The sequence below is a fragment of the Erythranthe guttata genome, chromosome 12 (assembly GCF_056151865.1).
Source record: "Erythranthe guttata isolate IM_541 chromosome 12, IM_541, whole genome shotgun sequence".
Classification (NCBI taxonomy): domain Eukaryota; kingdom Viridiplantae; phylum Streptophyta; class Magnoliopsida; order Lamiales; family Phrymaceae; genus Erythranthe; species Erythranthe guttata.
Window position 1 is genome coordinate 11661102 of NC_142544.1, and position 16216 is coordinate 11677317.

At 36.0% G+C, this 16216-nt stretch overlaps 1 protein-coding gene across 2 annotated transcripts; it reads right to left on the bottom strand.

Annotated features, from left to right (window-relative positions):
• Nucleotides 1-2417: 2417 nt before the first annotated feature.
• On the bottom strand, nt 2418-11326 carry LOC105955748 (myosin-1). 2 transcript variants are annotated; one of them, XM_012979540.2, is made up of 23 exons: nt 10085-11296; nt 9114-9215; nt 8878-9021; nt 8657-8807; nt 8554-8581; nt 7875-8040; nt 7710-7773; nt 7575-7588; nt 7404-7488; nt 7092-7195; nt 6857-6995; nt 6563-6687; nt 6315-6467; nt 6142-6231; nt 5982-6059; nt 5747-5905; nt 5463-5669; nt 5155-5360; nt 4938-5073; nt 4164-4293; nt 3933-4079; nt 3587-3654; nt 2418-3447 (listed from the first exon to the last, which is right to left on the bottom strand). In XM_012979540.2, the coding sequence occupies exons 1-23, from the start codon at nt 10415-10417 to the stop codon at nt 2767-2769; spliced, it is 3510 nt and encodes a 1169-aa protein (XP_012834994.2). In that variant the 5' UTR covers nt 10418-11296; the 3' UTR covers nt 2418-2766. The 2 variants fall into 2 exon arrangements, with proteins under 2 accessions (XP_012834994.2, XP_088682502.1); XM_088826376.1 differs by lacking the exon at nt 7575-7588 and having other exon boundaries at nt 7404-7505; nt 10085-11326.
• Between the last annotated feature and the right edge of the window lie 4890 nt (nt 11327-16216).

The following is a 16216-nucleotide window of genomic DNA, read 5'->3' on the forward strand; positions in this document are numbered from 1 at the left end:
TGGAAAAGAGCTCGAGTTTTCATCACGTTTTTCGGATTCAATCGGAAAGAAATTCGATGGCGTCAAGCATAGATGGAAACATAGAAACGAGAGACGATTATTGGACAGAACCTTGAGGACAAGGTTCATTTCAAGAGGGGTGGTTTGATACGATTTATTATTTAATTATTAGTTAGTTAGTATTTTTATTATTAATTAATTAGAATAGTTGTTTAGGTTTATATTTTGCCGTGAGTTAGTAGTGGTTAGGTTAAATATTAAGTATTTTATTAGTTTAGGTAATTATCTTTCCTAGTTAGATTAGGATTCTAGGGTTTTATTCTCTTTAAATAGTCGTATTGTGCTAGGGTTTTGATTATGAAGAGAAATAATAAAGAAGAGTTTTCTTACGTTTCGTAAAGAAATCTTATGATACACAAGAGATCGCATCAATTGGTATCAGAGCGAAGTTGCGATTAACACCAACGCTTCGTTAGCAAGGCAGCGATTATATCAAAGCTACGCTGGAGCAAAGTTGAGATCACATCAAAACTTTGTGAAAATCATGATGTCAGAAACAAGACGGTTGGAGCGATTGGAGAAATCCGTAGAGAGATTACGGATTGACTTTCAGAAATTGCTCGAACAAAGTCACGGACGACGTCAACGTCAACACAAAAGCCGAAGGGACCGCCGCCCATCACCGCCAACGCCACTGCTACCATCACCACCGCCGTTGCCGAGCCTATCGCCGGAGGAAGAGGAAGAGGACGACGATGATTTTTTCGAAGAACCCCAGATTTTTGTGAGTTCGCCGGAAGAAGAAGAATCGAATTCCACTGAGATAAAGTGGGACGAAGAGCCGAAAGAAGAAGAATCGGAGTCAATTGAGATAAAGTGGGACGAAGACGAGAAATTAACCAGAGAGGAGAGCGAAGAGCTACTATGGATATTGGGAGATTTCCATAGTGTTCAAAAGAAAGGAGACGAAGAACCGATGGTCAGTTTGGAGGAGACAAAATCTGAAAAGACAATTAAAAAAGTTTATCTATCGGGAAAAAAATTGAGTATTTTCGCAAAAGTAGCCTTTAGAATTTATTGGGTTCAGCAAGAACCATGTGTTAAAGAGCTCGATTTTTCATCGTGTTTTTTGGAGTTAATTCGGAAGCAAGTCAATGAACAAATCGATGAAGTCAAACATAGGTGGAAACGCAAGGAAGAGGGACCAAATTGACTTGAACCTTGAGGACAAGGTTCATTTCAAGAGGGGTGGTTTGATACGATATATTAATATATATCGTTTAATTATTAGATAGTTAGTATTTTTATTATTAATTAATTAGAATAGTTTGTTTAGGTTTATTATATACATAGCCGTGTGTTTAGGTTAGGATAGATATTTAGTATTTTATTAGTATAGGTAATTATGTTTCCTAGTTAGATTAGGATTCTAGGGTTTTATTCTCTTTAAATGGTCGTATTGTGCTAGGGTTTTGATTATGAAGAGAAATAATAAACAAGAGTTTTCTTACGTTCAGTAAAGAAATCTTATGATACTCGAGAGATCGCATCAGACTAATGCATGTATTTATCTTTATATGATATTTAGTGCATGTTAGATTCAAGGATGTCAAGTTTATAAATACTTTTCACTTTTGTGTATGTTAGAAAACCTGTTTGATTTAGAGTTTTTTTACTTAACTTGATTACAATTGGAGTCGGCTTGTGATAGAGATTTTATGTACAGATAACCGTACATTAAAATTAGTAGAGAATGTGTTTGCAATTAAACATTATTATGATCTATACATTCAGATAATTTGAAGATCTTCAAATGTCTCAGTGTCTCGATCACAAGGTGGTTGCTTTCAAATCGGGCGCTAATAATATTCACTACCCGTTATAGTATTATGGACTGGATATATTAAAAGTTTCATCGTATTCAACATCCAAAAAATGAGGTAGCACACGTTATCTTTCGACCTTTATTTTATTTATTTTTTAGTTTCTTTTAAATTGCCTTGTAAATGGACTACAATTAAACCCGAAGCGAATAGCAATATTGACCTAATAGCACCCTCCCACCTAGGGGTGACTCCAGAGGGCTAGGGTGGACTGAAGCCCCCCACAACAATGCTCTTGCAGTTACATCATTTGACTTCAAAACAATCTTCCTCGAGGAAGAATGAAGGGAATATCTTATCGAGGTAATCATATTTGTTTCGGTAAATATGCTCTTCAGGCACTTGAACCTGCTTGGATCACATCTAGACAAATTGAAGCAGGTCGACGAGCAATGACGCGAAATGCACGCCGTGGTGGAAAAATTTGGGTCCGTATATTTCCAGACAAACCCGTTTCTCTTTTGCAACAGATATTTTGTCAAGATTAATGATGTTGGTGATCACAAAACATAAGGTGACTCGGAGTAAACATTCTTGTGCAAACGAAAACAATATATATATATTTAGTTAGTTATGATCTCACAATAAATAATAATATGATACAGCTTTACAGCTCCTTCCAAACCATCTGAATTTGGACCAAGAGAAAATGGTTTTACATGGAATGCCACAAATGCACAGCATTTTAACCAAACAAACTTCTGCACAAGCATTACACAAGACTCTAATAATATCCATCCAGGTCAATAAATTAGCCGCAAGACACACACACCGTACCCTTACGAGTTATACAAACTCTGCACAGATAACATAATCGGTAAATAGAGTATTTATTAATTTATTCTTGATTAATAATAATGCACACATTTATTTGGTTGGATGGTTAATTCATTCTTGAGCTATTCATCCTTCCCCACCATTTATTTCTGGGTTTACCAGCTGAAGACCCGTTTTCACTGCCAAGCTTATTGAGAATGAGTTTAGTTTCCCTAAGTCTTGATCCGTAATCTTTTTTCCAACCTTCAAACATTTGTTTCAACCTTCGAAGTTCGCGATCTGGATCCAAACTCGCCTCAGTTTGACCCGATTTAACTTCAACCAAGAACTTTGCATCGTCTCCAAATATCTGACTCCTTTGCTCAAACTCTTGAGCCAATCGACTAATAACAGTCAAGCCAGGACTAGCTGCTGATCTTCCTCCATTACTACTTTGATGAATTCTCAAAATCCCGCCTGTGTCCCAGCTAGAAGAAGAATCTCTTTCGTCGTTATTACCATTTACTGAGGCATCTGAGTTTCGGTGAGAATTATCATCAAAAGAAAGGCTCTTCTTTGCAATAGAAAGGCTCGACTGTAGAGATCTCATTTGCTTTTGCCAGACCTCTTCCATCGACTTCATTTTTAGCTCATATTCAGACCAACGATTGTCGTACTGTTGCAGCCTTTGGTGAAGTATATCGTTCTCCTCTTCTTTCACTCTCAGTGCAGCTTCCGCTCTCAGTACACGCCGCTGCAGTTCTGCCAGGAATAATGACTTGACAACCACTTCTTCTGTCTCATTACCCTGATAATCCAAAACATAATTATATTATTATAATCATATATATATATATATATATATATATATATATATATATATATATATATATATATATATATATATTTTATGTGAGAAAATGATTTCAAGTAAAACCCTCGAGTACCATTCGTCCACCAAATTGTAGCAGTGCTATGTCTCCTGAGCATCTTCTTACCAACCAGCCACGAATAACTAGAAAGGAAGAAAATTATAAAGATAATTTAGGTTATAAGATTTAGACAAAGGCAGCTTCATAAACTACAAATTTCCAACGTAACATTTTTCCACAAACGGATTCTTCGAACTACAGCTGGCTTGCAATTAAGGTGAAAACTTTAATTAGATACAAAAACCCACTTAATCAGGCTAACTAGAGGTTTGTTTACATATCTTGAGAATATGCTAAAGAAATTTTAAAGTTTAACACTAGTGTGTCATCTTTGTCATGCGATAAAACAGTGGTTAGTTACCTGATTGTACTACGGTTGATGCATCACTTAATCTTTTGAGGTTTTTCCTGAAAATCTTGGCTTTGACCTGCGTCTGGATAGATATAGCAGCTCTGTGCCTCTGTAATAAGATTGCGTACTCTTTCCTAGTTTTCTCAGCACGGATAACTGCATTGAGAAAGGTTATACATATCAGAGGGATAATAGGGTAAAAATGAATGTCAAAAAACAAGGTGTCCGTAAAAGGCATACATGACTGTAGGGTGGAAATCCCTCTCCTTAACTCCTTTATGTGGCACCGAGCTTGATGGCCTCTAAAGCAACTTTGCACACGCAGAATACCATGCAGTGTGTGATTTCTTGTATCTTCAAGTACTCCAATCTTAAATAAATCATGGTACACAAAAACAAGGTGATTTATATTGGATAAAGTGGGTTTTCCCAAGTAACCAACCTAGATAATGATTGGAACTTGAATATTTAGTGCAGGAAAAGGAAAGTTGATGACATCATTTCAAGTGAGAATATTTTTTTTTATTTTTCTCTAGTGCATACCTCTCAGTCCTCAAGGTTTAAGTATAGCATGAGCAATAAGTATTTGAAATGGAAAAAGAAAAAGAAAAGTTGACACTCTTTTTTCGTATTTGAATAAATTTTCATTTTACAAAATACAGCCAGGCAGTGGATCCATCCATAACTCATGAAAAGCTACAACCCAGGAAAAAATGTCAGTGACAAAGGCAAGCATTTTCACATTGTGCCCATTGAGAGTTGCTTGTTGTATGCAGTAAGTGTATCAAGATCACACAATAGTAGTATGCTTGAAAGAATATCAAGATTAATAGACACAGGAGTCTGCAAAATCATTAAAAGAAGTTTACTTGGGTCGACGGATTAATGTTTTCTAAAGCCACTTTAGGTTGCACAAAGCGTTGTTCCTTTATTTTTCGACCCAACATTATATATACTTGGTTATGAAATTGGATCAGACATAAAATAAAAGTCAAAGGAGCAAATAATTTTTACCTGTCCAGTTCGAAAAAACAATTTAGTGTATCCAACTTGATACATCTCGGGTAGAATGTTAAACTGATGAAGAATAGCCACTGAAACACTGAGTGGGTCCTGAGATGCAACATGATCTAATAGAAGGAACCCATACCTGTCGAATAACAACGGATATCAGAAATGGAAGATGAATATGAAAATTAAATATTAAATATAATTTTATTTTTCTTTTTACCTTCTGGCAAACTTTTGATGGGACATTCTTGTAGGAAATCCGGATCTTGAAATTCTAACAACTTCTAAGACTCCACAGCAACGGAGCTGCTGAAGTACGAGTCCTTGATTGTAGGTACCAGGAGATTGGAAGTTGTTGGGCTTAATACAACGAATGAAATGTGGTGTTGTATTCTCAAGACGTTGCATTAACAGGAACAATTGACCCTGACCACAAACAGTAATAGTATCAATATTTTATAACCATCGTTCACATCAATCAAACAAGAGAAAAAACAGACAAAGTGGTTTTATGACAGTTTTTTTAACCTTGAATTTTGTCGTGACACTTAATTTCTGTGAATCTGCTCCACCAGATTTATGCAGTGCACCTACTACAGGCTTGTCTGATTGATTGAGCAGACTTGATGCAAAAGCCTGAGGAAGGTGGCACGTGCATGAAGAAAGAAGTTGAATGGTATCCAAATGAAGCAAATCCCGATTCTTCTCAAGAAAACCAGTTGTCTCATATCTAACCTGAGATCACCAATTAAATTAAATTTCACAGTAAAAATATATAAGTGCAATAAAATAAAATAAAAGGGGCTGAGTACCTCTCCTGCATAATGGCGTACAGTAAAAGCTTTCCCTCTTTCTCCACGAAAACAAGGATTAGAATCGAGATGTTGCTTCAGCTTATTGGCAAAGCTCAAATCTGTGCCATTCGGAAAGGTTGATTCCTCATCTAGCAAGGATTGTAACCCTAACGGTTTCTGCATCGTGAAATCAATTTTAAGGTTCTATGGTAAGTTAATTGCATCAGAAGATCATTTGACACAACATGCATACCTTCTCGAAGAGATTAAGACAATCTTGGTTGTCTTCAAAATCAACTTTTGCCCAGTCAATGCCATCTTGAATGTACTCCTAAACAAATTTCAAACTCGGTTTTTCAAACTCAATACAACATCAAACATGCTTCTAAACATTTTGAACTTGAAAATATTACCTCTTGCTCCAATTTGAACAAGTGACGGTTGAAGTGTTGTTGTAATCTTTCATTAGCGTAATTGATGGAGAACTGCTCAAAACTATTCCTCTGAAAAAGAAAAAAACAACAATCACCGTCACATAAACAGATGAGAAAAGGTAAAAAATAGAAGTATAGATAAAGGTACAAACCTCAAATGATTCAAAACCGTAAATGTCAAGAATACTGATGGACCTCCCAGTTCGCCTTTTGCCTACTGCCAATGATTTATTGATTTGTTCCACTAACCAATCAAACAAACATGAATAAATTGACTTTGCCAACGCATCTCTCGTATCAACAGCCTGAAAGATTATATTTATTGGAAGAATTAGACAGCAAAACTTATTAATGACTATTTGTAAAATAAAGCAATTCCTATATGAACCAACTGTCTAACCTGAGCTAGTGTCAGCTTTTGAACAATTGTATCGTTTCTTTTTCCCACTCTCATTTTTCGAGTTGACAACGCTAGCTTTAATTCCTCAACATTGCACCCAAGCAACTTAGCAACATTAGTTAGACCTGAATATTTGCCATACAACAGTTCCACCAAAAATCATTCACCTTGCAGGGACATTTTAGCAAATATTAAGTCTGTATGAGTATTTCCAAAAATCATTTGAAAACACCGCAAAGAGAATTTTATATTAGCCGAACCACATCAAAACAAAAATACAAATTATTGAATGACCTTCGTCCAAGACTGGTTCGACGTGATTTTCACTATCAACAACAGTAAAGGAGACGTTTCCAAGCCATAGGACAGCAGCTAGCATTGCAAATACTCTCTCTTGGTCTTCTTTCTTCACATGAACAATATCCAGTGCTTCCTAGGTTTAGCAAGAACATATGTAGCTATGTTTATGTTGGTTTCAATCCACAATTTATATAAGAAAAAATGATGAGATTGATATCCATAATAGTACCGTTACTACACGAAACTGTTCGGCATCATCAACCCCGGATATTGTATAACAATTGCTTTGACTCAAATACTTGAACTCAGCAGCACTCTTCAAGTGTAGTTTTTCTGCATAAAAGACATTGGAAAAATAGCACAATGAGAGAGAGAGAGAGAGAGAGAGAGAGAGAGAGAGAGAGAGAGAGAGAGAGAGAGAGAGAGAGAGAGAGAGAGAGAGATTGATTTTATAACCAAAAAGCAGAACTTGATAATAGAATACAGGTAATTAATAACAAAATATTTTACAAGTATATAGGATGATGGCAATGCTCTGTACCTCTAAGGGTGGGTGGAGCCCCAGCACAAAGTTGATAAAAGACATGATAAGATCTTTCTCCCTCTGAACATTGAACAACTCTAGACTGTTCACAAAGTACAACTTCACTGAGTATTTTACATACACAAAAAATTATCTTAACCAAACAATTGACGGTAAATTAATATATACCTTCTCCAGTAAAACTGTAGAGAATCATAAACCATGTTGTGTTGCATGATGAAACACGAGAAATAAGTTAGACGACTCTTGAAAATTATGTAATAGTATTTGATAAGAATATAATAATGGTAGATGCAATCTCACAAGTTTGAATCTTTGCACCCGATATTTTTCCAGTTTCACTAAAGTGAATCTCAATCAGCTTTCCCTGTAGATATATGGTTCGCATTAGTTGAACTTACAAGCAGCAAAAAGCTAAGGTATATTTCACTTCCACAAAATACTAATTTCTCAAAACAAGTAACTTACAAATCGACTCGAGTTGTCGTTTCTTAATGTTTTGGCATTACCAAAGGCTTCCAAAATTGGATTTGTTTTCAGTATCTCGTACTCTATCCCACTACCTCCTCCCAGTGCAGCCAAATATTGCATGGCTATCTTTGCTGTCTCGGTTTTTCCAGCTCCACTTTCCCCACTTGATAAAGTAAGATGAACAGAACCCATACTTTTAGTCAAACATTCATTTCAATGTATATTACAAAAAAATTGCTTAATGTTACATCAAAACAGAAGTACATATCATCTGGTATCAAGTGCTTATTCCATGCGGCAATTGTTTCCTAATAATTCTATAAAAATCTTGTTTCATTCCTTCATCCCGACATAATTTCATTTCTCAGCGAAATCAGTACAAAACCAATTTCTCAATAGAAATTCTGAAACGAGAATTCTCAGTCAAAACATAAACATAGAAGGCCTTAAAAAATCTCATTAAGAATTAAACGAGGACATAATTTCATGCGACTAAAATGAATTGTACAGGAAATCAGAGAAAGTAGACATCTTAAATAATTGTAGGAAATTCATTCAACTTGGTCGATGAAATAATGCAACGCATCCATCTATATTTTCCTCACAAGATTGGCATACAGAACAAAAGGATGAGCAGCTAAACGAATATACCAATATAATTATTTTTTAAACTGACCTTATAATGATAGATTGATTTACTTCATCTGCAAATAACAAAATTATTGAGTTAGATTACTACATGTGGAGTCTGTATGGTTTAAGTTATTGAGTCAGATTACCTCGAATCATTTCACGCATGGCTGTATCAGTAATGGCATATACATGTGGATTCTGTACAGATTTTCGCTTATAAGCTTCAATATAATCATTTCCATATAACGGGACTTTCTTAAACGGATTAATGGCAACCAGAACTGGCCCTGCTTTGGTCTGAAATGAACAGAAAAAAAGTGAGAAACCATCGGAAAATCAGGACAACGAATGAAGAAAGATTACTTACGTAAATCATATCTTGATTGTATCTATACTGGAGATTGTACAATACTGAAGGTTCGTTTAGGTAACTTAGTTGCATAAGATCATCTACACCAACAAGTATATCAGGATTTGCAGGCACCAGAGTTTCTGTTTTCACTTTCAAAACCTAGATGTGGAAAACAGTTAGAGAAGTATACGCATATATTAACAGTTTATTTTCCAAAACATAAATGACAGTATAAAAACATTTATGCTCACTTTTCCCTCGTCCAAAACTAGTAATGACTCATTATCAAAAGTCCGAATAGTCGTTCCCAGCTCCCAATTACCATCAGGAAGTTGAACCCATGACTGAACTATCTGCAGAACAAATTTAGTAATTTAGGAGCCGCTTCAATGGTGATTACATTTGTGCAACACGGTTTTCCTATAAAAAGTTATTTTAATTTTGAAATGATTAATATCTACCTTTAAAAAACACACGAGTATATGAACGGGAATATGTTAGAACCATTCTGACTCTTCAACATCACAATACAGGGATCGAAAGCATCAAAAGTACAATATTCCTACCCGTTGTTGGAAAACCATCTTCCTATGGAAAGATCTAATGCTGACAAACAAATAATATTACAATTATCCACTAAAGATTCAATTATCCACTTTATTATTAGCAAATGTTCAGGCCTCTCTCATGCAACACTTTATTCATATCTAATATCTTAATAGCCTCTCTTTAGATATGCAATGTAGAGTTCTGAAACACAAAAATATCAAACAGATGCCAGAAAGGATATCAGATGAACTTTTGAAATTTCAGCTAGTTATTTAAATTCTATAAGATAGAGGAATATTGCAAATCTTATTTACCTAATAGTTTCTTAATTATCATGATTAATGTTAAAACCACAAACTGCTACCCACAAAGAGAACTTGACCGGAATCCAACTTACGGTTTATAAATCCAAAAACAATCAGCAAGATGAAAGAAAGAAAGAAGAATATGCTCAGCGAACTATCAACCACACAATGTGAAGTATTCAATTAGGCAATGAACATATCTGTAATCCAGAATCAGATGAAAGAATAAAAGAAGAAAACAGGAGCAATCAAGAACAATATACAGGTGTGTGTGCGTAATCAGGCAACAAGTGCATCACAAAGTATGTAACAGAAGACGTTCAACAGATATATAACTAAGAAAACAATGCAGAGAACTTAACGCGTACCTTCTTTGACGCGTATGGGGTGGTGTCACCCCACTTGGAGTCAACATGAGATTTTTTAGGTGATCGAATAGGATTAGTATTAGTAGTATTAGTAGTATCCTTAAAATCACCATTGTTATCGCCATTCAAGGAAATCTCATCTTTGGCTGAAATATCCAAACTAGAATACGGTGATTCATCATTATCCGATTCTTCAGCTTCAACATTTTCCGGTATGGTATCAGATAACATCATTTCATCACCACCTTCATCACCACCCATAAACCTAAAATCCGTAGGCAACGATTTAATTGACTGAAAGGAACTCGGTTTTCGGGACTTTGTTTGCGACATTTTTACCAAAAGAATGGTCGTTTTCTCCTGCCTCGAATTCAATGAATCGGATCGAAAGGAAAGCTCTTCCCCTTCCCTTTTGATCTTGAAAAGTGAATCAGAGTTAAAATCAAAGGCCCCACAGATTTAGCAGGCGAACTAAATGGAGGGGACCATAGTTATACCAAACAACACAGAGACTCTTCACTAGCAGCCGATCACCAAATCAACATCAATAAATTCTTAAACCCAACTTGCCGATTACCGTCAAATTGAAACCCTCAATTCCTCAAAAAAAAAAAAATTAACTCCAGCTAATTCGGGGGTAAAATTGATCGAATTTTGCGGAGAAAGAAACGAAATGCAATCGAATGAATTAATTCCAGAAATTGCAAATCCAGTTGATGATAAAGCTTCAACGGATCCCTTTTCCACAAAAATAAAGGGGCAAAAAAGAAAAGGAAAAAGGAAAGGGAAGAACTCAAATCTTGAATGAGTTTTTGTTTGTTGTCAGAAGAAGTCAGGATACTGGGGTTTTTTCCCCGAAGACTCGCAGGATGTCCGATCGATCAATTGTCCTGAAAAAGACAGCAATTTGACAATTATTAATTAATAAAAAATGGAGTGACGAAATTAAAAAATAATAAGATGTGTGTGTTGAAGAAAAAACAAAAAAAAAACAGCCACCTTCAACAAATCAAAATGCATGCAGTAGTATATAATATAAGATGAGATTAATTACACAGAGAAAAAGGAGACAAGTGCAGTATATATAATATTGTGCGATGAAAGGATATTGGAATAGAGAGAGAGAAGAGAGAGAGAGCAGAAAGCAAAGAGTAATAGCCTTTTAGTTTTGGCTATTCCTCTTTTTTCTTTTAGGTAGTTTGGTGCTTTGTTAATGGATGCTTTCAAAGGTAAGTATATATATCATCTGTTTAAATAATTAAATAAATCTAAATATTTAGCCGGTTGGGTGGGGTGGGGTGGGGTGGTGTTGTTGACTGCTGCTTCAGCATCAAGATGATTTTTCAAATTTTGTGACCAAATAAATTTGATTCTACTTTGAAAAAAATTAAAAATTGATTCTATTTTATCTCTCATTAAAAATAATTATCTTTCTCCATAAAACACTAATCAATTTTTTATTTATTTTTTTGTAACTGTTAATATATAATCATGATGTTTGTACTGTGCAATGGTAAGAATGTGTATTATTAAAACCGAAGGTGAGGTTGTAATTTGAAGAGAAAATGATAATTTAATGTTTATTTCGTCATGTGAAAGATATAAAAGAAAATAGTTGTCAAAGTTGGTGTAATTTCTACCGCTCTTCCTTTTGACCATAAACACAATTAATACCATTAAATATTATAATTAATACTAGTAATTACTAATATGGGAATGACGGTGTAACTAAGTAAGACATGGCACCACTATTCGGACTAGCGGTGTAAATGAGACGAGCCGGCTCGCGAGCTTCCGAAGCTTGCTCGAAAAAAGCTCGTACTCGAGCTCGAAAAATCGTACTCGAGCTCGAGCTCGAGCTCACAAGCCCGAGCTTTTCGACGAGTCGAGCTCGAGCTTCATTTCAGTTGTTCGACAGCTCGCGAGCAGGCTCGCGAGCTTTACCTTTTCTATATATTTTTTAATGCATATTAATAATATATAATAATGGATATTATTAATAATAAATAAATAAAGAATAATATTACTTTTTTAATTGGAAAAATAAATTTGATCGATGGATTTTTGGTTGTGCCGAGCTCGAGCTCGAGCTCGAGCGCGAGTTAAAACTATTAGGCTCCTCGAGCTCGAGCACACGAAATAAGGCAAGCTCGGCTCGTTTACACCCCTAATTCGGACATTTATAGGAAATGATAGTGGGTTTACTGGTTGCGGTGCTATTTCATTTCATTTCATTTATAGGTTTTCATTTATAGGTTTTGAAGGAAAAAAACCTCTCAATTCTCTCATCGAACCATGTTTCGTGGAAAATACCAACGCAATCACCTAATTTCGTAGGTTTTCTTTTTTAAATCAACATTTTTAACTGTCAAATAAATACAAATATAACAGCAAACTTAAAATCAAGTTCAAATACAAATAAACTGATATTCATATATATATATATATATATATATATATATATATATGACAATAAAACAACTGTTGATGCTATAAATAAATCACCTTAAATAAATGAGCTGGGAGAGCAAAGTGGATCACTGCTCACGTGCTAGATGGCCATGAGATACCTGCCGGGAGTTGATTCGGCGGAAACCCCTCTGACGCTCAAGTCAGACGTGTGGATTGTAGGAAATAGTTGAGAGAATATGACTTGTCGTATTATTCAGATAATATGATGTACATTTAATAAATGAATTAAATCGTTATTTATACTTTGAGATTGTTGGGCTCAAACCTTATTTGAAGGTGATTGGACATCGGTGGTAGTGGTCTTCAATATTGGGCTCGTGGCCCAGTAGATAAATAAATTGTAGGCCCATTGGGTTGGCCCAATTAGGCATATCATTAACCCCCCCCCCCCACCCCCCCTCTCGAGTCGATGTGGGGGTCATGTCGAAATGGGTTCTCGATCGTGTCGAGAGTAAAAATTGTAGTGGTTCCGCGTTGGTGTATGGTCTAGTGGTGCGCGAAAACGTGTTGGAGTGTGGGTTGGAGGGTTGCAAAGGCGCGTTTTGCGACGGTAGCACGGGCGTGACCAAGTTGTCGCGATGCATGTTACTTGAGTCATCGGAGTTTTTACGCGACAATGTAGTAGTATGGAGCGATTATCTCCTCGTGAGAGTTGTCTCGTCGCGGGGTAATAGTGTTGACCGGGTTATTCCTCATTAGAGTTGTCTCGCAACATTGTAGTAGCACGAGGCGAGTCATCTCCTCGTGGGAGTTGTTATTTATTGACATTGTCAATGGTTTGACGTGTTGCTTGTATGTGTTTACATATAGGGATCGTGATGTACTTGATGAGTGGATCAGGCTCTCAAGATTTTTTGATAGGGATCGTGCCCCTTGTTAGACCTCGTGGATCGTAATTCGTAAGTATGTTTGGATCGTGGCCACGTTTTAATGAAGGACCCGTCGAAAATAAGTAGATAAATTTGAGTAATTAAGCTAGTCAGCGTATATAGATTCCCATAATATCTCTAAGTGTTTCTAAGGTTGTAATCGTGCTAACTTGAGCTTGCGATTGTGTAGTGAATTGCGAACGAGTTGTCTCCTCAAGAGAGTTGTCTCTCAGCGAAGTCGTAGAAGCGCTGGATGACGAGCGACTAAGGAGCGTGCGGATTGAGGTCGCTCTGAGCGAGTTGTCTCCTCGTGGGAGTTGTCTCGCAACAATTCTTGTTATCGAGCGAGGTGGCTCCTCGGGGGAGTTGCCTTGCAACGGATTTGTAGTGCCGAGCGAGTTGGCTCCTCGTGGGAGTTGTCTCGCTGCGGGTTGTGGTACCGAGGGAGTTGGCTCCTCGTGGGAGTTTCCTCGCAGCGAGTAGTAGGACCTAGCGAGTTGTCTCCTCGTGAGAGTTGTCTCGCTGCGGGTTCGTAGTACCGAGGGAGTTGGCTCATCGTGGGAGTTGCCTCACAACAGGTTCGTAGGACCGAGTGTTGGGTGCTAAATACCAACACGCAAGTGTACGTATCGTAAACAAGTAGTAAAGTAGACTCGTGAGAGTCGGATGTCGATCCCACAGGGAATACGCAAATTATTTAATCATAAGTACCAAATTCTCACAATTGTTATTTTTATCCAGCCTACGCAGGGTTGTCAATTTAATTAACTAAATAAATTAAACTAATTAAGAAAGCAAGTAATTACGAGAAAATATCAATATAAAACGGATCTAGGATTTTATCTTCCCCCTATGCGATAATTCTTCACCCAATTAATCTCCTATCATGCAAGTTACGATTCCCGATTATTAACCCAAGACACGAAATTACTCATAACCAGCTGTCGCTGCGTTATAAGCCTATTATTCATAAAAGATTCACTATATGTCTATGCAAACCTAGTACAAATAAAGCATTAAATAACAAGTCTCGCAAACGGCTACCTAAGGTATTATCTGTATGTCTACGATAATACATGCAATCAACACACGCATTCGGTGAAAAACTACTCAAAGGCTCTTCTATCCCTGTTCTAATTATTAAAACGATCTGTCAATCAATTCTAACAATAACAACTAGCAACATAAATTAGCTACGTTCATGCGCTAAATAAGATCAAGATAGAAGAAATAATCGAAGAATTAAACTTGCATAAAAGTAGAAAAATAGGTTCGAATTACCACATAGGGTTCCAACAAAATCCTAGAATAAAAACTTAGCTACTCATGTTCGTAACGAAAAGCATAATAAAAATATGAAAGTTCATAAAAATCGAAGAATAAAAGTAAAAGGAAAACTCGGATGAAGATTCGTCAAGTCTTCGTCTTCGTTCTCTTGCTCCTAAAGTGCGTGTAGAAAGATGAAAGATAAAAGCTAAAGATAAAAAATCTAATTGTGTGCTTTTGGCCTTTAAATAGGGTGCAAAAATATAATAGGGCGGGTTTCCTTGTGTAATTAAACTTCCTTCACTGCGCCCCTACGCCCATCCGGACGGCCGTGTGAGATTAGGCTTTAAAATCCGGACGGCCGTCCAGTCTTCAATTCTTCAGAATTCTGGTTTTTTCACTTTTGGCCCACTTTTTCTCTGAATTTGCAGTTTTCACCCCAAAAGTTGCCAATTCTTCAATATGCACCTAAAATACAAATAATAGCCCTTTTAAGCACCAATTATCGTTAAAACACACCAAAAGCTCCAATTAAAAGGTACAATTAAGTGTATAAATATACACTTAACACACCCCCAAACTTGAACTTTTGCTTGTCCTCAAGTAAAATCAAATAAAATAGCACCAAACACGACTATACATCTCATTACATAGATCGATTGGTCAACTTCGTGTTTTCAGAACTTGCAATTATGATGATAATTCCTAAGTATTCGCAAGCTTAACAGTCAACGGCACTTAGTCACTCACTATTACAAAAAACCACAAATCATACAATTGCTTCAAGTATCCAATATTTGCAAGTTAAAGATAGAAAGAATTTATACTTACATGCATATATTTGACTCCAAATACTCACCAAATTATTTTACTCAACTAATATTGAACAATAAGCTATTGGGATCATTGGGACTTTGTGGCTTTCAATTGTTAGGCTCTTTGGTCCGAGGTAGGTAATATGGGAATGTGTGGCTAATTTTCTTGAATTGAGGTGATTACGCCAAAATTTGAAAGATAGGCGTTTGAAACAATGAATTCACCTCTAGGGACTTTTAATAAACTCGACTCTTCAAAATTCACACGTCAACACTTTTGCCTTTGAGGCAATGGATCGAGTTTTCAACACAATTCAACAACTAGCCCTTATTTCTCCCTTATAATCTATTCTTCTTCTTCTTCTATTTTTTTTATCTTTTTTTTTTTTTTTTTTTTTTTTTTTTTTTTTTTTATCGAAGAATTTAGATATATATATATATATATATATATGAAGATGCACATATATATCTATTATTATTATTTTTTTTTTTTTTTTTTTATTTCCGAAGAAGAAGACGAAAGAACATTTATAATTTTCCGAACGAACTCCAAGGGATAATTATTCAAAAATCTCCACTTTTCTACCTTCTACAAATTGGCTAAAAGAAAGAACATCTTTTCTCTCCGAGGCTCAAATCAAGGTTCTAAGGATAAAAATTTAAAGGTAGGCTTGAAAGGCTCAAACGGTTCAAAGAAGGCCCAAATCATA

Bases quoted from the DNA above. Each gene is read 5' to 3' on its own strand.
- LOC105955748 (XM_088826376.1), bottom strand. From the start codon at position 10,417: ATGTCGCAAACAAAGTCCCGAAAACCGAGTTCCTTTCAGTCAATTAAA. The intron at 6,688-6,856 runs GTCATTCAATAA...GCAAATATTCAG, and splicing joins CGAACCAGTCTTGGACGAAG to GTCTAACTAATGTTGCTAAG. The intron at 4,294-4,937 runs GTAAAAATTATT...GATTTATTTAAG, and splicing joins TGTTTTTTCGAACTGGACAG to ATTGGAGTACTTGAAGATAC.